At 48.1% G+C, this 22,843-nt stretch overlaps 9 protein-coding genes across 9 annotated transcripts; 4 read left to right on the top strand and 5 right to left on the bottom strand.

The window, feature by feature from the left end:
• Positions 1–571: 571 nt before the first annotated feature.
• ANOM_004899 (uncharacterized protein) lies at positions 572–1,291 on the bottom strand (the record flags this gene model as incomplete). Its single annotated transcript, XM_015550156.1, has 1 exon — positions 572–1,291. The coding sequence occupies one exon, from the start codon at positions 1,289–1,291 to the stop codon at positions 572–574; it is 720 nt and encodes a 239-aa protein (XP_015407486.1).
• A 3,812-nt stretch (positions 1,292–5,103) lies between these two features.
• Positions 5,104–6,651, bottom strand: ANOM_004898 (putative xylosidase/glycosyl hydrolase; the record flags this gene model as incomplete). The annotated part of the gene is made up of 1 exon (XM_015550155.1): positions 5,104–6,651. One exon carries the CDS (start codon positions 6,649–6,651, stop codon positions 5,104–5,106), a length of 1,548 nt encoding a protein of 515 aa, XP_015407485.1.
• An 874-nt stretch (positions 6,652–7,525) lies between these two features.
• On the top strand, positions 7,526–8,509 carry ANOM_004897 (alpha-L-arabinofuranosidase axhA; the record flags this gene model as incomplete). Its single annotated transcript, XM_015550154.1, has 1 exon — positions 7,526–8,509. One exon carries the CDS (start codon positions 7,526–7,528, stop codon positions 8,507–8,509), a length of 984 nt encoding a protein of 327 aa, XP_015407471.1.
• Positions 8,510–9,091: 582 nt separating this feature from the next.
• On the bottom strand, positions 9,092–9,918 carry ANOM_004896 (alpha/beta hydrolase family esterase; the record flags this gene model as incomplete). Its single annotated transcript, XM_015550153.1, has 2 exons — positions 9,092–9,517; positions 9,583–9,918. 2 exons carry the CDS (start codon positions 9,916–9,918, stop codon positions 9,092–9,094), a joined length of 762 nt encoding a protein of 253 aa, XP_015407480.1.
• A 1,690-nt stretch (positions 9,919–11,608) lies between these two features.
• ANOM_004895 (uncharacterized protein) lies at positions 11,609–13,024 on the top strand (the record flags this gene model as incomplete). The annotated part of the gene is made up of 2 exons (XM_015550152.1): positions 11,609–12,021; positions 12,148–13,024. The coding sequence occupies 2 exons, from the start codon at positions 11,609–11,611 to the stop codon at positions 13,022–13,024; spliced, it is 1,290 nt and encodes a 429-aa protein (XP_015407479.1).
• Positions 13,025–13,932: 908 nt separating this feature from the next.
• Positions 13,933–14,560, bottom strand: ANOM_004894 (uncharacterized protein; the record flags this gene model as incomplete). The annotated part of the gene is made up of 2 exons (XM_015550151.1): positions 13,933–14,466; positions 14,516–14,560. 2 exons carry the CDS (start codon positions 14,558–14,560, stop codon positions 13,933–13,935), a joined length of 579 nt encoding a protein of 192 aa, XP_015407478.1.
• Positions 14,561–15,301: 741 nt separating this feature from the next.
• Positions 15,302–16,213, top strand: ANOM_004893 (uncharacterized protein; the record flags this gene model as incomplete). The annotated part of the gene is made up of 4 exons (XM_015550150.1): positions 15,302–15,543; positions 15,608–15,793; positions 15,854–16,012; positions 16,069–16,213. The coding sequence occupies 4 exons, from the start codon at positions 15,302–15,304 to the stop codon at positions 16,211–16,213; spliced, it is 732 nt and encodes a 243-aa protein (XP_015407484.1).
• Positions 16,214–16,846: 633 nt separating this feature from the next.
• Positions 16,847–18,840, top strand: ANOM_004892 (NACHT and WD40 domain protein; the record flags this gene model as incomplete). Its single annotated transcript, XM_015550149.1, has 4 exons — positions 16,847–17,351; positions 17,410–18,102; positions 18,231–18,523; positions 18,691–18,840. 4 exons carry the CDS (start codon positions 16,847–16,849, stop codon positions 18,838–18,840), a joined length of 1,641 nt encoding a protein of 546 aa, XP_015407483.1.
• A 234-nt stretch (positions 18,841–19,074) lies between these two features.
• Positions 19,075–20,795, bottom strand: ANOM_004891 (putative carboxylesterase; the record flags this gene model as incomplete). Its single annotated transcript, XM_015550148.1, has 3 exons — positions 19,075–20,097; positions 20,157–20,501; positions 20,553–20,795. 3 exons carry the CDS (start codon positions 20,793–20,795, stop codon positions 19,075–19,077), a joined length of 1,611 nt encoding a protein of 536 aa, XP_015407482.1.
• Between the last annotated feature and the right edge of the window lie 2,048 nt (positions 20,796–22,843).

The raw sequence follows: 22,843 nt of genomic DNA, 5'->3' as shown, positions 1-22,843 counted from the left end.
TAACTTTTATGTACAGAGAGAGGTCTTGTTGCGAGATGACCGCAGCGGGTCTTTGCACCTTCGGGATAAACAACTTCCCAGTCGATAATAAATTACAACAAGTGTTCGAGCCAGTCATGTTACAATATAACTCTGAACGCAAGGTGATTACAGTTACATAATAAGATGTGAATCCAGGCAGCACAAAATCATAATATTCCCTTGGAAAGAAAGCCGTCTGATCTTCCAACCGCTCCGCCGCCATGAGGCTTCATTTCTTTCGACGACTTTTAGCAATCAAGTGAATTTTACAAAGGACTCCTCTAGAGTATTGGCAGAGTCCAACCCATTTCAACATCCTTGGACCCGAACGGCATACACCTCACTTCGTACAGTTGTCCGAGTATCCGCCTGAGTCAAAACTATATACTAGAGGACTAATAAGAATTTAAAGCCCGCGCTGACTATTTATATTTCTTTGAAGAGATAGTCGGCAAGGTATGAAAAGTAGTCTATCAGTACCTTAGTAAGAAAATATACGAAAAAAGAATTTATGCGGATGGGTGGTATCAGCTTGCATGGACGTATCTATTTACAACCGAGCAATCGTAGCAGGAAGTTGCTCCATTCCCTCTAAGAACACATCAAACTCTTTCCCAACCTCATCCATATTCTCATCGACATCATCCGTCCATCGATGGATATAAACCGTCTTCATGCCGATCTTCTTCGCTGCTCGTAAATCATACGCATGCGCTGCCACCATGATTACTTCTTCCGGCTGAAGTTTAACAAGCTGTAGCGCTCTCCGATACGCCTCCAGATTAGGCTTGTACAGCCCCAGTAACTGGCTGGAGAACAGCATATTAAAATTCAGCCCCGAAGAGCGGACGAGGTCAAGCTGGAGCCGCGTTGTCCCGTTGGCATGCACGAAGACTTCCAAACCGAGATCTTCCTGGATACTGCGTATAGCGATCGGCACTTCTGGCCAGGCAGGTTGAGCGTGCCATGCTTTGATGAGTTGTGCTTTGGTTTCGATGTCAAAGTGGGATGTATACTCTGAGTACGATTTGTTGAGTACGGCTTCAAACACACGAGCCAGGGTGATGTCAATATCTTCGGGGTGTAGATTCCGTTGGAAGCGCTGCTGGTTTTCGATAAAGTACTGCCTGCGCCATTCCAGTGCCAACTTCGATCCTTCATCTCTGGGAATTGACGGGGGCAAAGACTGGACAACACTGGTGTGCCAGTCGAGACATGTGCCCATGAAATCGAAGAAGACTGCTTTGATTTTTGGTTGTTCGGAGGACATGATTTTGTTACTTGTCTCAATGCGAGAAAGTCGTCAAGTTTTTTCCAGGTCAATATCAAGATGTTTCGGTAGTTGGGCTTATATCCTCAGTTAGGCAACCCATATGGATTTATAAGCGTCGGTTTATAAATAGATCATCTGACCATGCAAGAACTAAACCCATTCGAATATTTCACTCGGTAGTCCTTTCTATGGAGCATTTCGCGAGCGTGCTTCGAGCAATTTCAAAGTGTTGACAATACCTAATAAACGGTACGCCACAGATATTTCTACTCCAATTCATAGTCAATAGTACTGCCTCTAACCATGTGGTTGGCGATGGTATCTAAATACCCCGCATTATCAAAATTGGATAGGTCATCATAACACAATGAATATTGAAACACAATCTATCCGTCTGCGAAGACTTTCTAAATGCAGCGATTCTAGTGAGATGCAAGCTTGAGCCTTTTACCAGTAATTATTGAGGTAAGTAGTTTGGGAATACCACTATCAATATATAGGTTCAACCTCTAGTATGGCCTCAATGATGATAGAAGTAGTACTGATATAGAACTAAAGTCATAAAGTAGACTATGATAGTCCTGAACGAGGGGACATCTAGAACTGCAGTGATGATTATTAGCGCAAGCACTGATATCTTCGTCTGCAATAAATCACTCGTATTCTGGGTTCATGTAAACTGGCTGGGAGAGGGAAGGAAGTTAAGGATGAGTTAACCATGGGGTGCGAACTCAGCAGATATATAGAAGGAGATTGCAGACAGGGCCATTCACAGCTTTGAGCTATCATTCCTACGGTCTTGGGGAATCTACAGCCGAACTCTAGCAACGTTCTGGGTTTCAGAAATTTTATATTATTCAATACACCAAGTCAGTGAGTTGAATAACCAAGTGATTTGCCTAAAGAGGGTAACGGTAAGTTTGACGTTGTGGTAATACTAGCATCCCTTGGGTCCTTACAACCTTACCAACTTGATATCCTCAAACCTCCGCTTCCCGAGTATGGGTTCATCAAATCGTACTTTTTAACTATAAAACTAGGTTGGCTGACGCAAAGTTACGTAATAGAACAAGAAACATGAACACGCCCGCTATCAGTTCGAACCCGGAGACCCCAGTCCCACATGCCGCAAGATCCTCTCCTCTCATCAATATGGCAGAGTTTGGAGACGGTGAGTTCCTGATGGATTTACCTGAAGGAACTCAAGAACTTGTCGCAACCAACAAACGGGCTATCAAGAGAGCGCTGGAAGCGAAGCTTGACGCGAATAAAGATGGATCCGAATATACCGTCTTTTCATATGTTGGGTCGCACGTTGCTGAGCAACTAAGCAAGGATGGAGGCTTGCGTCGCGAGATCGGCATGAGGATCTTCTATGACGCTACTTGTCGCAAGTTGATTGTCAAGATACCCACAGGGGCTCACGAAGGGGCTACTGGGACCCTCTCATTCCTCATCCTGGAGGAGGCTTCAAGGCAGGGACTGAGGGGCAAGCTGAGAACTGCCGGGGCCCAAACATTTGTGGATGACCCATATCGCAAAGAGCCCGATGCGTCATTTATCCCGGAGGTACCTATTCCAGGGCGGGACAAAAAGTGGCCTTCTATTGTTATCGAAACCGGTGTTTCGGAGAGTGTGCCAAGGCTCCGTATTGATGCTTCCTGGTGGCTTGCCAGATCGAGGGGCTTGGTGAAACTTGTGATCTTGATTTCAATCAGTCGGGTTGAGGCCAAAATTGCGCTGGAGTGCTGGAAAGTTGGGGCGGTCCAGCACTCCCATAATCTTCGGAGTTTATCCCAGTTCCCCCTGCGTCCAACCAAGACCCAGACAATTACGATATCTCGCTCTGGGGGTAGTACAACTGTTACCGGAGGGCCATTGGTCATCCAATTTCAAGACGCGTTTGTCAACCCCCCTTCTGGCCCTCTTCAGGGTGATTTCATTTTCGGGGCCGCGCTTTTGGAAGAGATTGCTCGCTCAGTTTGGCAGGCCCAGGGTATCATCTAAGATGGATCGCAACACGAAATGGGTCCTTATCATTCTGCTATGTTTCCCTTTTTCTCCTCTCTTTTCAGCTTTCTTTCGATTAACAGGGTATTTTAATATTCTGGGATGAATAACAATCTCTTCGCTACGAAACGTACCGTATCCCGCATAAAAGCAATAGAAATGTCTTGTAACCTCGAATAGTAAGCCAAGTTATAGATTAAGTAAAGATCAATCAAAAGAATAAACAGAGAATCGCCAGTTGCCCCGTTCCCTTGGCCCCTGAGAGTCTCTTTCATGGATAAAGTCAGTTTATGTATATAAAAGAATGCATCGGGTGCTAAAATGATGGAAACAGGGTGTGAGGTAACTCCTTACCGTTCCAGTATCGACTAGAGAACGTGCTAAGAATTAACAGCACCATATATGACACAGTTTCTCAATGAGCTTTAGGCCAGTCTTCAACATAAGAAGGGACAAACTCAGCGTACTAAGATTTAACCGCGTTAGAGATATATTTAATCACATCTTTAAGAATCCCAACCCAGGAAAGGTACAACAATACTGCTCTGTGGTATTTTTCGCCGATGGTCCATAATTTGGACAGGCATATGGCCATAGCCTAGGATGTTTGATTCTTCTCAACCTCTACCCAGCTAGTTTAGAAAACCCGTTACCGCAAGTGTTGATGCCAAAGCCTCCATTCTACCGCCACGCTTACTATCGCCACCAGTCATATGTCTACTAAGTCCACTACTCCAAGCTACATTCCAGGCGAGAACTACATAGAGAAAGAGAATAGTAGAGTCCCAGAATCACCTGAATCCAACAGACCATCAGAGTTGACCAGGTTTTAACTAATCTATCTAACCCGCGGACTCTCTAGAACCCTAGAACCAGGAACTCGGAGCGCGTTCCCTGCTCCACTCTACTCTGTGGGGCACTAGTCGACGGCTAGAGGACTCTGGGGATCGGATGCACACCCCAGATGTCACCAAAGTCTATTGCATCCTGCTAAGACGCCCAGATCCTAATGCTTGAATATTAGCTAGGGAGACCTTCGGCAAGACTGCATATCACCCGGTCGATGGGAAAGAAGGTGATGCCCGACACTGAGCAAACTTTGCGTCACTTCGCTCTGGATACAAGTACTAGGTACATACTATACCATCCAACCAGCTTCCGGTGTGCGCCTGGAAGTCAAACTTACTACAGACATTCGGCACAGCTCAAGCTCTAAGCGGAGCGCAAGGCCACTGCATCGTAGGGCTGGTTATGAGAAAGTCGGTCTTGTTCTCACACTAGGCATCACATGCAGGAACCTGGTCAGTTTCCGTGAAGGTAAATAGCCTAAACTCCAGGGCAGCGCAGATGAATAAGCATGTCGATTTCAGTATTGATCGACATATATCTGTCAAGACAGGTAGCAGAGACCTGGAGTCGGCAGTTGTCAGATGGCTTTGGCCCGACATGACCTCTCAGGACCCAATGAAACCTAGAAAACTGGGGTGGGGCTTTTGGACTCAGCTTTCTACGGGGCTTGGACCCCGTGTGCCGAGACTCAGGAACGGCTGCGAGGTGGAACTAGTGCGCTATCCCCACATTCAGTGGTGCCAGGCATTACCCCATCCTCCATAGACGTATTTTCAGCGAGTGTCACTGTCACAACAAATAGAAATATATTCATGTTCATTATCCAGATACCTCGGGACACTATATAAGATACATAGTAACATGATGCAAAACCAAACTGTTTCCACAGAACCTTCATGGCGAATGCTAAGTAAGGGGTTGGCGTGTAGCATGGAAAAATATGGTAAAAATCACGACAAGGCAAACGAGTTCAACACCACACTTCCTCCAGCCTCTGTCGTGGCAAAGTTGAAGATACCAAATCGGTACCCCATGAAGAACTCCCATTCATTGTTCAGTTCATAGACATCCCCCAAGTTTGTGAACGTCACACCATCCAAACTGTACGAGAATTGGCCGCTGCCCGCGTACGGCGTGATATTTGCTTCCACACGAAGCCATATCTCACTCCCAGAGAATTCGGCCGTGGCAGTCTCAGTCCCTGTGGAAACGGTATTCCAATCCGAGTCCATCTCCAGCCCCGTGGTAACGCCGATGTGAGAGGTACCTCCATCATTGACTACGCCAATCCAAGCGGACGAATGACGGAGCAGGGAAATACCCGCACGGTCGCCACTGGACATGGAGCTAGTGTCAAGGTGGATGGTGGCAGTTGAGGCAGGGCCGAGAATTCGATGCGTTAAGGTGTTTTTCGCCGCGTATAGGTCATTGGTGACTGAGGCAGTGGTGAGAGTGACCCCGTTGTTGATGGACCACTTTTCGTTGTCGGGGTTGTGATTCCATTCCCACTGCGGGGAGAGGGTATTCCCACTGAAATTATCGCTATAGGGTTCAAAGGATGAGATGGGGGTAGACGGCGGGGTGATGTTCGGCGCGTCATAAGTTGTGCTCCATCCACCCTCTACTAACTCCACCGAGGGCCAGCCATCGCTTCCCCAGGTCAAAGGAGCGAGAACGGGAATTCGTCCTCCCGGATAGGCATCGACAAAGGCCATGTAATACCAATCCCCATTCGGGGTGTCAACAATGCCTCCCTGGTGCGGGTATCCTGCCCCCGAGACAGGATTGCCAGCATCGGATATCAGTAGACAACGCTCATAAGGACCGAACACACCGGAGGTCGACATAAGAACATGCTCCTCGTTGGCGGGATGAACAACAAAGATGTAGAAGTTCCCATCATGCTGATAGAATCTGGATCCCTCCAGATATCCAGCATCGTCCGGAGGGAAGACCATCTGCGAGCTCACTTCACTGAGCCCGTCGTCGGAGAGCTCGGCGACGGAGATCCCATTGTTCCCGTAGGCAACATACATTTTGTCATCGTCTGTGATGAGGAGACCACAATCATAGTAGCATTTATTGATCGTGGAGGCTTGGGTCCATGGACCTTCAGCATTGGGGGCCGTGTAAATGTATGTGGTACCGTCAATGCAGCCCATCCAGTAGAAGGTCGACGTACTAGGTCGATAGTTCAATGTTGACGCCCATGTACCGCGAATGTATGCGTTGTCGCCACCTTCGAGGTAGTAATTTGGGCCAAATGTAAGCTCTGGAATGGAATGGCCAGTAAACTCCCAATTCAAGAGATCAAATGAACTAAGGATTGGAGCACCGGGAGAGTAGTGCATATTCGAGGCGGAATAATAGAACCTATCATCCACACGAATTATATCAAGGTCCGCAAAATCCTCCCAAAATGTTGGATTGGAGATCTGGGATACGGCTCTAGTAGCCATGCTCATCAATGGCCCCCAGAGGAGAAGATTGGATTTCATGATGGCTCGTGAAAATTCCCTGAATTCGTAAAGATGCAATTAAAAAGAATTGTCTTCTATCTATGGTATGACTGAAGGCTTGGGGGTCTTGTCAGCATGCGACCAACTTTTGAAGTAGCTTTTATGCTTGCCGACTTTGAGGGATCAAGTGGATGGATAGCAATGCCACATGAGGAAACTTCCGTTGGTGATGAAACTTTACTAGAGAACAATATGAGCACTCAGTAGCTACTAGTAATTTGACTGGAGGAGGCTACCTCCACCGGAGTTGTGAAGTATGATAACCCTCAAGAAGCAATATATCCCAATGGGGTCAGCTGTGCAAGAAATCAGCACAGCGCCGTAGGAAGATGAATATGCAACCAAAACAGATGGATGTGGCATCGTTTCATGCCCCATGCAAACCCCTCCCATGGCGCAGCGCTAAACTACTGTTCATGGTAAAGGTATCTGTGCATCACTCCTAAAATGGATATAGGCTATTATATGGTTAGGGCCGGGCCAAACCCCGCGAGTCGGACCTGGCCCGTTTCTTGGCGGGTTTGGGGTTGTGAAGAATGGCTTGCAGATCTTTCGGCTGAAGGATTGTTTTAAGCCAAGTGAAACGCGTACTAGCGACGAAAAAGGCAAAAGTCCGGTAGGTGCTCCTGTGGGTAGCATCTACCGATATACCCTGTAGCTCTGTGGATATACTTGAACGCATGAGACACATTCGCGGCTGATTGGTTTCGGATTTTAGCCGGTGCCCCAGATGGGCAATTAAATCAAGGATGTATTGGCGCTATAAATCTGGCCTGGTTTCGTTGTTCTACCTTGCTACACCATTATTCTCCACCTCTGTTCTCCCTGTGTGTCATTGAATACAGAGTTCACAATGAAATTTGCAAAGAGAATTGTTGATCAAGCCCTATGTGGCGCGGTATTGCTTTCCTCAGCGCGAGTCGCGGCGCAGTGTGCCCTACCATCGAGCTACAGCTGGACATCAACTGATGTGCTCGCGGAGCCTAAGTCTGGATGGGCTTCACTCAAGGACTTTACCAATGTTGTGTACAACGGCCAGCATATCGTCTATGCATCGTTCGCCGATACCTCCGGGAACTACGGATCAATGAACTTCGGCCCTTTTAGCGACTGGTCGGAGATGGCTTCGGCAAGCCAGAATGCCATGAATCAGGGAACTGTTGCACCCACACTCTTCTACTTTGCACCAAAGGATGTCTGGATCCTCGCCTATCAATGGGGCCCGACCTCATTCTCCTACAAGACCTCCAGCGATCCCACCAACGCTAATGGCTGGTCCGCGGCTCAACCTCTCTTCTCGGGGACTATTTCCGACTCTGATACGGGAGTCATCGACCAAACTGTCATTGGCGATGATACGAACATGTATCTCTTCTTTGCGGGCGACAATGGCAAGATCTACCGCGCCAGCATGCCCATCGACAACTTCCCGGGCGACTTTGGTACTGAATCCGAGATCATCCTCAGTGACACGAGAAACAACCTGTTCGAAGCGGTTCAGGTGTACACTGTCGACGGCCAGAACCAGTACTTGATGATTGTGGAGGCCATTGGCGCCAACGGACGCTATTTCCGCTCGTTTACGGCTGACAGTCTGGACGGTGAGTGGACTGTCCAGGCGGGCGACGAGAGCCAGCCGTTCGCTGGCAAGGCCAACAGTGGCGCCACCTGGACCAACGATATCAGTCACGGTGATCTGGTTCGCAACAACCCCGACCAGACGATGACTGTGGATCCTTGCAATTTGCAGTTGCTCTACCAGGGACAAGATCCTAATGCCAGTGGCGATTACAACCAGCTGCCGTGGAGGCCTGCTGTCCTGACACTGAAGGTGTAAAGTGGTGGTCACTTTATTGGCTGTGTCTAGTGGCTATAGTGAGGATTGGAGGGTGTTACTATTACCTAGCAAATCTTGAGCGCTCGACGAGTTGGTCACGGAAGGCTGGAAGCAGAAGGATATTACAATGATTATTGTGTAAATACTCCAAATCGTTCATAAGCCGAATTTGATTCCAGTCATCTCTTGCCAATAGTTATACACATCGACTGTCGATAGGGCTTACTTTTGGCCGTCCATGGTCTCCAGGCTTGTGACCTCGGCCGGACCAAAGGATTGCGAAATGTCTACATTATTATAGAGTATTGAAATGGACCATACGTAGATTTCACTGTCCTTGACATTAACCTTCGTTCCCGGCTTCTATCGTATTCGAAGCTTCTCAACCATACAAATAAAATTCAACTAGTTTGACTAGTAGTGAAATTTGAAGCTATCTACTAGAGCAACTTCTTATGCAACCTGAATACATGTATCAAGAGAGAATAGCCTAGTATTTGTGCAATAGACGACACGAAACAGTTCCTCTCCATCTTCCCCTCCTCCATAATAGCATTCCAAAGCAGCTCCGATTGGTGCAACTTAGAACTGAGAGAAGAACTTCCAAATAAGACCAGGGGTAAAAGAATCCGACGAACCCGCGTCGGAAGGAAGTGGTTCGTGATCGCCATCAAAAGCGACCCACTGGACAGGATGTCCCTCAGAACAGCCCGTGTAATCAGTCACAACATGTGTCCCGCTTCCAGGCTGCGGCTCAGGAGGAGTCGCGGCATCACAGTCATTCACCTGAACATAGTGGTCTCGCAATGTACGGCCGAGCTCGACGCCCAGCACGCTATCGCTAATTCCATGCTGACCAAAGTACGCAATGGGGAGACTACCGCCATCACAGCCACTGATTTCACCACCAGAGAGAACCGCAACAGCGCGGAAGACGTCGGCTCGCGAACAGGCCACCGAGTAGCTCATGCCTCCGCCCCAGCTCCAGCCGGTGGCGAAACGGCGGTCCTGGTCAATGCAGAAGGAGGATTCTATCGCTTCGAGGATTTGGTCGGTGAAGGTAATATCGTCACCGTTGGTGTTAGCCCAGCCGTTGCCAGGCCCTGGGGAGCGATGAAGATGGTGGGTGTGTCCCCGGCGAGGGACTGCAGCCCGTAAAATCCGTTTTCGACGACATTGTTCATGGTGCCGTCGCGCCAGTGGTACCCGATCACGAGTTTGTGAGGAGTGCTGGCGTCGTAGTTGTCAGGAGCCTGAATAATGTATTCCCGAGGCTGCCCGTTGACGTCCATGTAGTTGAGTCCGTTGCTGAGGGCTGGGGTTGTGCCGCATCCAGCGGAGCTAGCTGCGGCAGCCTGTATGACCAATTCGGTCGCTGCAACGCAGAAAGAGGCCCAAGTGCGACGCATATTGAGGGAGTATAAACGTGTCCTTGGGATAAAAAGTGAATAAATGAGGAGTTGTTTGTTCCAAGCGGGTGTTGCTGTCTGGAATCGAGAACAATGATGTAGATTTTCAGTGAAAGAGTGATGCTGAAGACAGGCTTTCGGCTTCTTTTATGTCCCCAACCTGCTATTACATATACAATACCACAGTTATCCAGAGCTCAGACTAATACTGTACAATTGATATCCTGCGACAGACAAGACCCCTACTCTGGCGATCATTGCCCACACGCAGGGTGGCATTTGAGGCTAAATTGTTTATCCAAATCACACTTAGATAATGAAGAAATCCAGCCGGTTACTTTAAAGTTAGATCGGACAGTCCGCATCATAAAAAGCAAGATCGCGGTGGGAGTGTTGTTGATCAATGTTGAAAAGTACATACGTTCGGCAAGGGAAGTCGCCGTTGATTGCCGAGCGCGTAGTCATCTTAGGGCATTCTCGCGCTGACCAAGACCTTACTAACAACCCCCGAGGCATCCCTTGTCTCACATTGAGACCTTTCGACTCTGCAGAAATTCTGGATGATAGCCCCTTGTTTTTTGGTGATTCGAGCACGAATGGAAAGGCCATTCTTGTCAGGAATCCCCGAGGTAGACTCATGGTGGTATCGCAGAACCCCACATGGTTGGTGACCTCAAACGCCTGGCCAGTTTTCCCGCAAAGAAGTAAGGATGGCTTCAAAGCAGTCCGTTACACCTCATTCCCCACTGCTGCTCGCTCGAGGTAGCGACCGCTTGGGTCACAGACTCGAGTTCAACACGGAATTCGCGAATCGTTTTCTTCGTGGACTGCAAGCTTTCACCAACTTGGTGGAGAGACGTGCTACACAAACACAGCGAGCGCAACTAAGCTCAAGGCCATTGATAACGGATCTACCATGCTGAGTTTGGTTCTGCGGTATGGGGATCACTGAGAACGAGCAGGAGAACGGTCTTGGGACGAGGGAATGTCATGCAAAGTGAATTTTATATTGGGCATGGCGCCTCCGTCTTGGCCCACCGACATCGAAGATCTCGCCAATGAGAATGCGTACCTCCATTTCGCACCCGAGCCAGATTGCCATAGCGATGGTGGGGAAACGTTCTGGCAAGGCGCCCACACACGTCTACCACCCCTCCGTCGAATGACACCACCCGATCCTGATGTCTTCAACCTCGTGCTAGTCCATAGAGAGTTAGGGTTATGATCAACAAGAGAAGCCTTGGCCGTCACTGAACCCAACCATCGCAGAACACGAGTCTCTCACGGCGACGATCCTGCACTCGGGCGCTTGTCTACTATCAGCTGTTCGCACAGACCTGGATCGTTCCTGGAGTCTGGCCAACTGAAACGGATTTTGTCGGCACTATCTGGGTGGTCCCTTCCCTCGCGACATTTTAAGTGGAGTAATTGGCTGAGAAGCCGCCCGCTCAAGTCATTTTCTCAGATCGAACGCTCTTGAACAGCCTCATTTTTCCACACCAGATCTGCCCAGACCACCCACATGGGCGCTTACCTTTGACGTCTCATAATCAGTCGCCATCGACCCGCTGCGCCGGGCGGACAAAGTATAATACCCAGCCCGACCCGTCGCCCTTGGGTCGCGCGCAACAAATCCCTGGTCCACCCACCATCCTCGGTTATCTTTCACCCTGAGAAAACCACCCAAAACATGGCAGAAACCATCGGCCTGGCCTCCGGACTGCTAGCCTTGGCGACTTTTGCATTCCAGTCTAGCCTCACCCTTCACGAGACAGTGAATAGTTTCCGGTCTCACACCAAACGCGTCCGCGACCTGATAGAGGAGCTGGAGGCTTTGAGCGGGGTTCTCGCCCCACTCCGCGAGCTATTAGATACGCCCAGCGATGTAGATCTATCGGCCCTCGACTTGCCGCTCCTACGCTGCGGCAATGCCTGCAACGAGTTCGAGCAAGAATTAATCAAGTGCTCGTCACGCTCTACTAATAGAACCAGCTTCCGAGACTGGGCCAAGTTACGGTACATGGGTGACGATATCGATGGTTTCAGACGAATGCTTGCCGGGTACAAGTTGACTATCAATATTGCCCTGACCGATGCGAACCTGTGAGTCTCTGTGGTCTTGTGTCTACCCATAAGCATGTTCTATTTGCTGCCCTCCCATGGCGCTGCGACCCCGTCTACCATTCTTCGGTTCGTTTTCCAGGCGTTCGTGACTAACTTTATATCCAGCCGGAAGAGCTCGGTCAACACCGAGGCCATTGAAAGCTACAAGGTGCTCATCGAGACAGCCAAACTTGACCTTGAGTCTCATCTGGAAAGCATCGACGGAAAGCTTGAGGTGATCTTTGGGCAAACCGTGACCGCATTTGATTCAGATGCGTTGGAGCTGCGGCGAATCAAGGAGGAGCGGTTGAGCACCGAGAAATGTCTTCAAATATGTGCCCAGCTATCTGAGCACATTGACCAGATTCAGCTCTCCACCAAGCGCAGTGATAGTTCGCCGGGACCAGATGATCCTGACGCTTTCCCGGAAAGGGTCACCAATGAGGGCTTGGAGGAGTGTAAGAATAAACTTGCCGTCACGATTGCCAGGTTGGAAAAGCATATGCAAGACCTGATCGACCGATTACTGGTGAAATCGAAAGCAGCGATGACGTCGGAAAACGAAGTTACCGAACTGAAAAGGCTGCGGGAGGAGTGGGAAACCGCCCGCCAGTGCATGGACATCTGCTCCAAGGCAGACAACCACCTCAAGGAAAATATCAGCAGCATTCACAACTACGGGGCCGGGGATGCGTTACAGTTCATGGTGTCGACGACCGGAAAGACCATTCATGGCACCAACCGAGGAGTGGGGTGGAGAACTAGGCAGGTGGGAGGTCACCTCAGTGATGCCTCAGTCCAACAGCTGTCGCGAGATCTGACCAATATTAACTTTCGGGTGATCGACGCCGACGGCCAACCGATGCGAGAATATACCAACGCAATTCGTGATCGGGATGCTGATACCGGATCTAGGGCGGAATTCAAGGAACGGTATGGGCGAGGTTTCACGCTGACCCCCAAATCTGAGACCCTCCAGATGTCGCCTACAGGCTCTCAGTAATAGATTGGAGGGGCTGACCCGGTAGTCTAACGTGACATGAAGATACTGGCAGTCATGGTGGCCTTTACCGATGTATTCTCGTAGTTTCTTGATACATGGCTCCCGAGTTCATGCTTTGGCACTTGAAGTTTTGAATTATTTATTGTACTAAGCGTTGAATAATTTCTATGGCTACTTCAACTTTGGCTTCTACCAACTAGCTCATCGCCCTGACATCACTTTTCTTACTTCACGGAGTGGTCATGCCAAGTCATGTTTCTGCATTCGGCATGCCAGCGCCAATATCCACTAGTTTGTATATATTCATCAGGTGACCTCTACTACGCCCGGTGGTCCCTGGATTGAAGTATCATGGCCCAAGATTCGAAGTATCCATTAATTGGCCATCCAAGGTTCGTTGTAGCCCAGCTCAAATCGGGGGGAAGGAACAGATAGTTTAGGGCCTTTGGCCATCTTGTTTATTGAATACCTTGGCCTGACACGCGATCATTGAAAGGTCGCAATATTGAATGTGGTTAGGTCGTAATGAATCTGATGGAGGTGCTTCATACTTAGTTTACTTTAGTGAGATATTCAACGGAAGTTGCAATCAAGTGTGACAGATAAGAACACCAGGATCAGATGGCTGATATAGTTGTAGAAGCTCTACTACAATAACCTCAATTCATACATCTACGCTTGTAGGATCATATCAATATATTAATGGCTTTCTTCGCCTAATTTCCGTGTTAGATATCGATAAAAGATGCAAGTCAATTTACAACAGGCTTCATTGTACACTAAAGCTCAACTTAGGCATCAATTTAATAAGTACATTCATTGGCCTCATTCAATTCAACCATATCCATCATGAACTGCCACTGATTGCGATAATGAGAAGCTATACCAAAGGTGCATTAAGCAAAGGTCTAAGCATGTGGATCCTCAATCTCCCCATTAATGATCTTCTCTGGAATCTCAGTCTGCAGAACACCATCCGAGCTTGTATACTCAGGCCGTGAATAGATTTCAATAGCATCGGCCCCGATGCTCCCGACCGCGTTCCAGAACGTCCAGGCTGATTGGAAGGGAACTCTCCACTTCCACCAGATTGTGTCATCGGATACCTCTGCAGGCCCTGGAATAGGGTTTGGACCCCAACTTGACTTGTCGTATGTATAGTGCATGACCACTGTGTCCTGCGAGGGCGACTTATCGTCAAGTACAGCAAGCCACGAGTCTGAAATACTCGTTGTCTGAGTATCGGTGTGTTTATCAAGGCGTTCTTGGAAGAATCTGCGTAGCTCGGCGTCACTTTTGCCTTCAAAACCGGTGTCGAACTCTTGGACAGGGGTTTGAGTTTGCCACTCGTCTAAGGTTTCCTGGTTTGGGGTGCGGACTAAACTGAAGATGTTGAACGCATCTTCAGGTATAGCACATTCGTTCATCAATCGGTTGATTACCTAGAAAAATTTAGTAAGTGATCTTGGAGTATTGTATGGGGGCACGAACGCTGGCGCGAACGTTTGAAGTGCAGAACAGGAGAATGGCGGACATGATGGGCTTGGCGTTCGTTTCTGATCGTTAAAGGCGTTTTGATTCATACGATAGAGGGATTGTGTAGATGACAATGAAATAGGCAGCCGAGTTGAAAAGAAAGGAGATTAAGTGAAGTCATATTGACCAGGTGGAATACGATAGTGCCTGATCGGCCAGGCCAGGCCAGACCCCCCGCTTTCGAGCCCCGCCAGAGCGTTAGTCAGCCTATAGGTCAGGGATGTTGCCCTAAGCTGACAGAAGCAGGAAAACCGGGCGATGTGAAAGTACCTGCATGTCAGACACACAACTATGCGACCAATTTGAAGGATCACTTCAGCTGAGTATGCATTCTGCCATGCCACCCCTTCATCTGGTTGGTTCCGTTTTACATGGAATGGTTGCTTTTTCTGAGCAGCACCCAATGCAACCACTGATACGGCCGATTGCCGTCGCTTACGAGTCACGACCTTAACAAACGGAATAAGCTGACGGGCCTTGCATCAACAACCAGTTTCAGTCCACTGACAGTGCAGCTAGCGTTACAGTCAGCCCCTTGGGGGCGTCATGCGCCGCGACAAACTTCCAGCCCCCGGTGGCACTATTGATTGACTCGATAGCTAGGGGCTGCAAAGCGATAGGGCTGTACGAATTGAGTTCATCATGATGGGCGATAAAAGGTGAAGAATTGCCCTGAAGAAATCACCAGAGTCTATTCAAGCAATTACACTTTCTTAGTCTCAGTCAAACCTTGCTTTCAAAATGCTGTTCACCAAGTCCCTCCTGGTATTCGCGCTCTATGTGTTTGGCACGCAGCATGCGCTGGCTGTCCCTGTCAACCCCGAGTCTGAAGTTGCACGCTCCGTAGATGTCTCTCTCAAATCAGGCAGCGGTGATACCAAAAGCGACCCGATCAAGGCGGACTTGGAGGTCAAAGGCCAAAGTGCTCTACCATTTGACGTCGATTGCTGGGCCATTCTGTGCAAGGGCGCTCCGAATGTTCTGTACGTCTTCCTCTGTCGAGGCCCCCGATGTGACACGTTTGGCTAATATATGTCGCATCCCTAGGCAGCGCGTGAACGAGAAGACGAAAAATAGTAATCGCGATCGGAGCGGTGCGAACAAAGGGCCGTTCAAAGATCCTACGAAATGGGGCATCAAAGCCCTTCCACCTAAGACCCCGGCTTGGAGCACACAGGACTTCAAGTCACCCGAAGAATACGCGTTTGCTTCTTCCCTTCAAGGTGGAACAAAGTATGTTAAACTCGTCGGAGCCCCGATCAATGGATTGTTGGCTGATCAGGTGTGACAAAGTGCCATCCTTGCACCCGTCAACCTCGCTGCTCAGAATTCCCAAGGTGGTGTCCTAAACGGTTTCTACTCTGCGAATAAAGTAGTGCAATTCGATCCTAGCAAGCCCAAGGAGACAAAGGGTACATGGTTTCAGATCACTAAGTTCACCGGTGCTGCTGGGTAAGAATATCCTATCCAGTATTCTCATCACATGCGGCATACTAAGAAGACACTAGTCCTTACTGCAAGGCTCTGGGGAGCAACGATAAGAGTGTTTGCGATAAGACCAAGGATATCGCAGGCAGCTGGGGCTACGACCCTGCCAAATGGGCATATCAGTATGACGAGAAGAATAACAAGTTCAACTACGTTGGTAAGTAGTCAGCTTGCTTCTATGGGAGGAACAGGGACTGGATATACATTGTATGCTACTCATTCGATCTTTTTTTGTGCAACTGGAATGAGATACTTTGTCTAAAGGTGTTACAAAAGTCTGAACGATTGCTTGCGCGATCGTTGTACCGACGAACAATGTACATGAGCGTGGGCTATTCCAATTCCTAATAGACTAGAATTAGCGAGAAATAATGTTGTTCAAAACCAGCTCAAGAAGTAAATGTTCACAAGTCAGTGGGGACACAAAGTCTCACTATGATACTTCAGTGCAATTATTAATGAATGAATACTACGCCTAAAACACATCATAAAAACAAGGATAACATATTACAAGACAGGAAAACCACCCTTTCATGACTATCAAGCTACATACCAATTAATAAGTATTGCAAATCGAATTTGCTTTAAATTACTGACGTAAGAAATGGGGGGTTTCTTGGCGCCGTTGGAGATGATAAATTTAGCCTCGTCTTTCAGCCTAACGCGGGGTAGTCCGGACCGCGAGCAGTAAATGTTTGCGTGTCTACAGGGTAGTATTTGGTGAATCTTCTTGAGTCATGAGGAAGCTCAATGAGCTGAGGAGTAGAATATCCTCCAAAGCAAGAACCAAGCATTCCGATGAACCCAGCCAGGGTATCAAATTCCACGCACACAAATCAAACTGAACAGCGAGCCTCTCAGCGTATCTCCCCAGTTGATAATGACAACAACAACAACAGGAAGCTGATTTCAATCCATGAGGACCTTTGGAATAGAGCTTACAAGGAGCTAAAAGCGGATCCGGGCAAGGAGAAGTACATAAAGGCCTATGAACAACTAGTATCGGACATATTCTTGGGACGACCCACCAATAGCTCAGCGTGTGCCGAACCCATTCATGGACCCAGACGTGATACTGACAATGCACCATGGACCGCAGACCAGCTACAGCATATTATTCAGAAAGGGCTGGAGAGAGTCAATGCAAGCCAGAAGCGGATTGACAGTACGTCCGAGGTTTTCGGGGTGGTGCAGAATTTGAAACCCATATTCAACGCCGTCCTGAACAACACCCCACATACTGCCCTTCCATGGGCAATCATTTCCTCCGCTATCGACGTAGGAAATCCGTTAAAATATTGTTGTGAGTCACTGCTAACTCATCTCTCAGATTCTTGCAAATCCAGTTCGCTCAACCAAAGCTCTGTACGATGGAGTCAACCACGTGGTTGATAGAATGCAGTGGTATTCGAAGATAACCGATAGTCTTCTTCAGACTGGTAGCGATAATGGCCATCTGAAACTCGAAAAAGTCCGTAAGCAGCTAGAGACTGGTATGCTGGATATGTACAAGTGTATGCTCTTTTATGAAATCAAGAGTGTCTGCTTCTACCACAAAAGCCAAGTTGCGGTCTTTGTCCGTGGTCTTTTAAATGTCGATGACTGGTATGGAAGCCTGGCGATAATCACTGAGCAAGAAAATGCTCTCCGGTCTGACCTGCAGCAATACAAGCTGGAGCAGATCCTTACAATCATTGATCAGATGGCCATCGATAATAAGACGCGTGATGGGGCCGACGATAAATATCGCCAGTGTCTGAAGTCCTTGGGCGTGGTAAATCCCATGCTGAGAACCAAAGATATCATAGCACGGAAGAATGAGGTTCTTAAGGACTGCTATGAGTGGGTATTTCAGACGAAAGCCTATCAAGACTTCATGAAGTGGCAATTCGAGGACACGCCAAATCTGCTCTGGATCCAGGGACAAGCGGGCACCAGCAAGACGATGCTGCTAGCTGGGATCATTGAAGAATTGAATAGAATTCCCGCTAACTCTGTCTCTCCAGCAACTCTACATTTCTTTTTCCAAGACAAGGACGGCCAGGTTGATCAGAGTCTGACGGCAGCTTAGTTGCATCAGGGGGTTCGGATTGTATGATCCGGTTGTGGAACACACGAGAAGGACATCTCGAGCAGATCCTACAAGGTCATGGATCCATACCTATCTGTTTGTCCTTTTCAGTAGATGACCAAGTGTTGGCATCTGGCTCACAGGATCTCACCCTTAAGCTCTGGAACCTTACACAAGGGACACGGGACCCAGCACGGGATTCCGAACAGATACAGCCCCAACAAGTGAACAGCCAGCCGGATATGATCGCTACCATCGATATTTCCCCTGACGAGCAACAGGTCGCAGCAGGATTATGGGGTGGCGTGGTTACCCTATGGGACTTGAAAACAGGAAAATTGCAATATACCCTAAAGCATACAAGGTCTTGTACACATGTGGTGTTCACGCCAGATAGTCAGCAGGTAGTATGGAGAGGGTTTGACAAAGGAAACCACGTGTGTAATGCGAAAAGCGGGAGTTATGAGGGGGCAACAGTGACACGTCCGGCCCTACTGCGTCTAGAGCGTGAATCCTCAACGCGCAAGCCTGAGGTGCTGTTCGAAAATGGATGGGTAGTAGCAGCCAGTAGCGGACAGAGAATCCTATGCTACCGCCTGAACACCGTCCCACCTACTGGGTGGATTGGAAATGCATTGAACATGGCAATATGCTGATCTGCGGAACTGATACAGACCATGTCCATTCCTATGAGTTTCAGATGGAGGAGGATTTGACCTGACCCTTTGATTCCATAGATTAATGTGGGTACAACTGAGTAGAACATATATGCGAAGCCTGATAAAGGAAATATATAGTAATTAATACCTAGGAATCTTCCTCCAAAGATCATAGTTCAATATTATATGAAATTCAGCATTCGATCCGGCGGGTTTGGCAAATTTATACAAACATTTTGCAAAGACCAGAGACCTGGCAGCTTATAGATAAACTAGACAATTATCCCAGATCCTCACTAAACGTCCATGACAGGAGCCAACATTTCCCATAGCGCGCACCGATCTTGTTGAGTTCCTGGAATGACTTCCATCGCCGTCTGATTTGTCTGTATCTTCAGCCTCTCTCCTGTTCCCCATGGCATCCAGTAAGGTGTACCTTCTGCCCTGAAACTGTTAGGATCCAACGTCTTCACAAAGCTGATATAATAATTCATGACAACAGGAACGATTCCTGCGTTGATATTGGTAATGCTGCTGCTAAGTCCGCCTCCATAGTCTGGTCCAAAAATGGCCTCTGTCTCGAAGGTATGCGGGACTCCCAGCCCCTTTTTAAGCGTTTCGGGATCCTGGACATTATATCGATAGCTCCAAACTTTCTCATCACCTAGCGGGTAAGACCTTGCCATTTGTGTGCTCATATGAATGCCTGGACAGGTGAAGACGGCATCTCCAAACGCGGCTGAAGCAGCAGGGAAGTATTCTGCATGAAGCAGAACGGGCTCCATACCCTGATAGGCGCGATTGATTGACTGTAGTTGGTTTGACCTTAGACTTGGGTAGAGACTAGTCAAGAACGCGGACATATCGGCCAGGCTCGTGGCATTGTATGCGAAGTAGGAGCCTTCGTTTGTGTCTCCGCCAACAATAAAAGGAACACGGATGAATTTTCCTTGTGCAAATAGTGGATATAGACGGTCCTGGATGAGAGTCCCATCGATAACTGGGACGAACTCCCAAAATGAGGGCGTTGTACGTGTGGGATCTGTCGGATCTGGTGAAGTAGCCTGTGCTTTCTGGATGGCGGAGATGTTGGCAGATCGCAAACACGACATCGTCGAGCATCCGACAGCCTCCATGAGTTGACTGCACTGTGTCTCGGACTCAGACTTATTCCGTTGAGCAGGCCAGAACGGACTCTCAGCCACTGCGCCAATGAAAAGATCGTCGTTGCGGCCACCGTATGCTGCAAGATGGTAGGCCACCGAGCCTGCACCTGCCGACGCACCATGAATGACAACATGGTTTGGATTACCGCCAAACTGAGGTCTGTCAGATTGAGGGAGTATGACTCGAAGGGATAATGGTTCTGTTTTCTTACCAGATGAATGTACTTCTTTACCCATCGTAGGGCTTTCCGCTGATCAAGCAAGCCGACATTGAGATCACCATCTTGCTGGACCTTATGACCAGCTAGAAAGCCCAATGCTCCCACACGATAATTGAAATTGACCAGTATAACTCCATGCCCGGATTCCTGGATCACCTGGGTGCCATTGTAGTTTGCATTTGAATTTGTCGCATATGCACCGCCTTGGATATACACCCAAACAGGGAGGTCAGATCCTGGTGTGGCACTGGATGGAGTAAAAACATTGATGAAAAGACAATCTTCGGCTGTGTCTTCAGTGACATTCTGGCCGGTACCTACACATACTGGGCCAAACTATCGGAGAAATTAACAGTCCGTCTTTCTGGGAGACCTGTATCCTCTTACCACCGATGCATCCTGGACGGAAGACGCTCGAACGGGCTCTCGAGGGGCCCGGAAGCGAAGCTCTCCTAGCGGTGGCGCTGCATATCGCATGCCCAGATATTGATCTACTCCGGCCGGGAGTCTCGTCCCTTGATATTGGGCATAGTCAAGGCTGATTGTCGGTCGGGGCGGCTTACTTGAGGCAGCATTTTTAAGCTCAGCCAAAAAGCTTAATAAAGTGGACAAGAAGATGACCAGCCTCATTTCTTCCTCCAGGACACGTTATTTAAAGACAAGCAATACTTGGTGCCACAGCACTATTTATCCAGGGGGCAGGGTGTTGCCGAACGATCCCGGCCATTGTGGGGCTTTGTGTTTATATAGCAATGCTTTAAGGAATTTTTCCTTAGAGCAGTTCATGCGGGGATAGTAGGGTAGGCTATCAGATGGAGTTTGCCATGCTCCATTAATGAAGGTAGCAGATGGCACTTTCACGGAAAATTCCCTCCGCGCTGCTAGGGTAGAGTTCCCAGTTTTTCATCGTGGGTTGCAGGGAATTATCCATTGACGAACGAGGCCCCGAGGTCTCTATTGTTGTGTAGATCATGATAGAGGGAAAATTGTATGCAACGCATGCGAGAGCGATGATTAGAGGGACGCTGTACAGCCCCGCAGGGTTCCCCGCAACCGGGATAATTTGAACCGAGCTCCCTTTAGATTGATTTAGGGTATCTCTGGCTTATTTATTCCGGGTCACTACAGTCGAGAATTCTGTCTTGTTCTTCAAAACCAACGGCAGTAGACATCGTTCAGTGTCTCGAGGACAGTCCTGTCTCCACCGAGGTACAAGACCAGCCCTTTGAATGGGTATGGCTTTTAGTGGGGCTGTCCGCAGCCATGGAGAAATTAGGTTGTTTACTGTCACGTGTTAGTCGGGCCCTAAGCCTGATTTAGTGTTAGTATAGATCGACTATACTGAATCCGCCCGCCAGGATCTGGACAAACAAGATCAGATTCCAGTTTTCATACATTTTAATAGTTCAAGGCTTAAATCCAGCATATATATCTGGATATGCAACCCATTCAGAATATTGTAATTAATATACTAAGCTGAACCAAGAGATCTGCCAATGTTCCTTAATCTACAGTTAATCCCGAGTCAAAATATATATATCTAGTCAAGCGTCAGAAGTCGTAAAAGCAACATCAACCAGTACTAGTACTGCTAATCTTTACATAACATCATTCTTCTATATATAAATTATATACATATATTATAGCTGAAAATGTTAAACTAACTATCATTAGATCTCCGTCATGCTCTTCCGTAATTTATCTATTTCGGGAATTTAGAGGTGCTGCGGGTTTGCAACCTGCGGATGTTGGGTCTAGATTCCATAACGGCACCGCTGCGGGTTTGGTGCGGGTTTGCGGGGATTAGGAACAGTCCAGGGCTAAACCATTGGCTTTCTGGTTGAACGGCAGAACACGCTGATCGGAATGTTCCAAATATCTCTCGGCGTGGCTAAGTGAGAGGACTTTTGTGCATTTAAACAATCCTTGCCTTTGCCTTGAGGCGAGAAAACGAAACGCCAAGAACCCAAAAGCTCTTCAACGCAATAGCCGTTCGGACATATAGACAAGCTGGTTGAACTTTACGAGAGTAAACTATGTAAATGAAAGGATACTTAAAATAAATCTTCATTGACAACCGTCACAATAGCCTTCCAAGAGTATGGATATAATCCAGTATGTACGTATTCCCGGTACATATCAAACGCGGACATTATTTGAGCGGTTCCCGGGGCCCGCTTTTTTCTCTGCCGGTCACTTTTCCATTCTTGATACGATGAGAGTCTCGCTCACAACGCGCATCATACACCCGCTACGTCTAGAGATTAGTTTCTTCATGCTTGAGTTTTGACCTTCAATTCGCCAATGTCTCTATCTGTATCAAGAATACTACTGCAAGTACTATTATTAGGATGCCACCGTTGTTGCATGCATCATACGGCTTTTGTGGAGTTACACACCCTGATGTGAGTAAATTCGCTAGTCACCGTAGCAAGAATACCTCTATCTGAAGTCCCAATAACAGAATAAATTACTGTGTTGTACCCCCGTGACGTTGTTGCCGGTGGATGTTCTCTGATATTCTTGGCATCAACTATTCCTAATATGGTTTCCCAGATGTCGGCAGAGAGGAAGTACGAGTTCCCGCCACGCAGGACAGAGATGACAATGTAGCACTTATCTAAGTCCTATGGATCTTGTAGATTTTAGTTTAATAGATTATGTCCAGAGTCAGTAGA

This window comes from Aspergillus nomiae, assembly GCF_001204775.2.
Source record: "Aspergillus nomiae NRRL 13137 chromosome Unknown contig00111, whole genome shotgun sequence".
Lineage (NCBI taxonomy): Eukaryota > Fungi > Ascomycota > Eurotiomycetes > Eurotiales > Aspergillaceae > Aspergillus > Aspergillus nomiae.
Note: the sequence above shows the minus strand (reverse complement) of the source record. Positions and strands in the feature narration are given on the sequence as shown.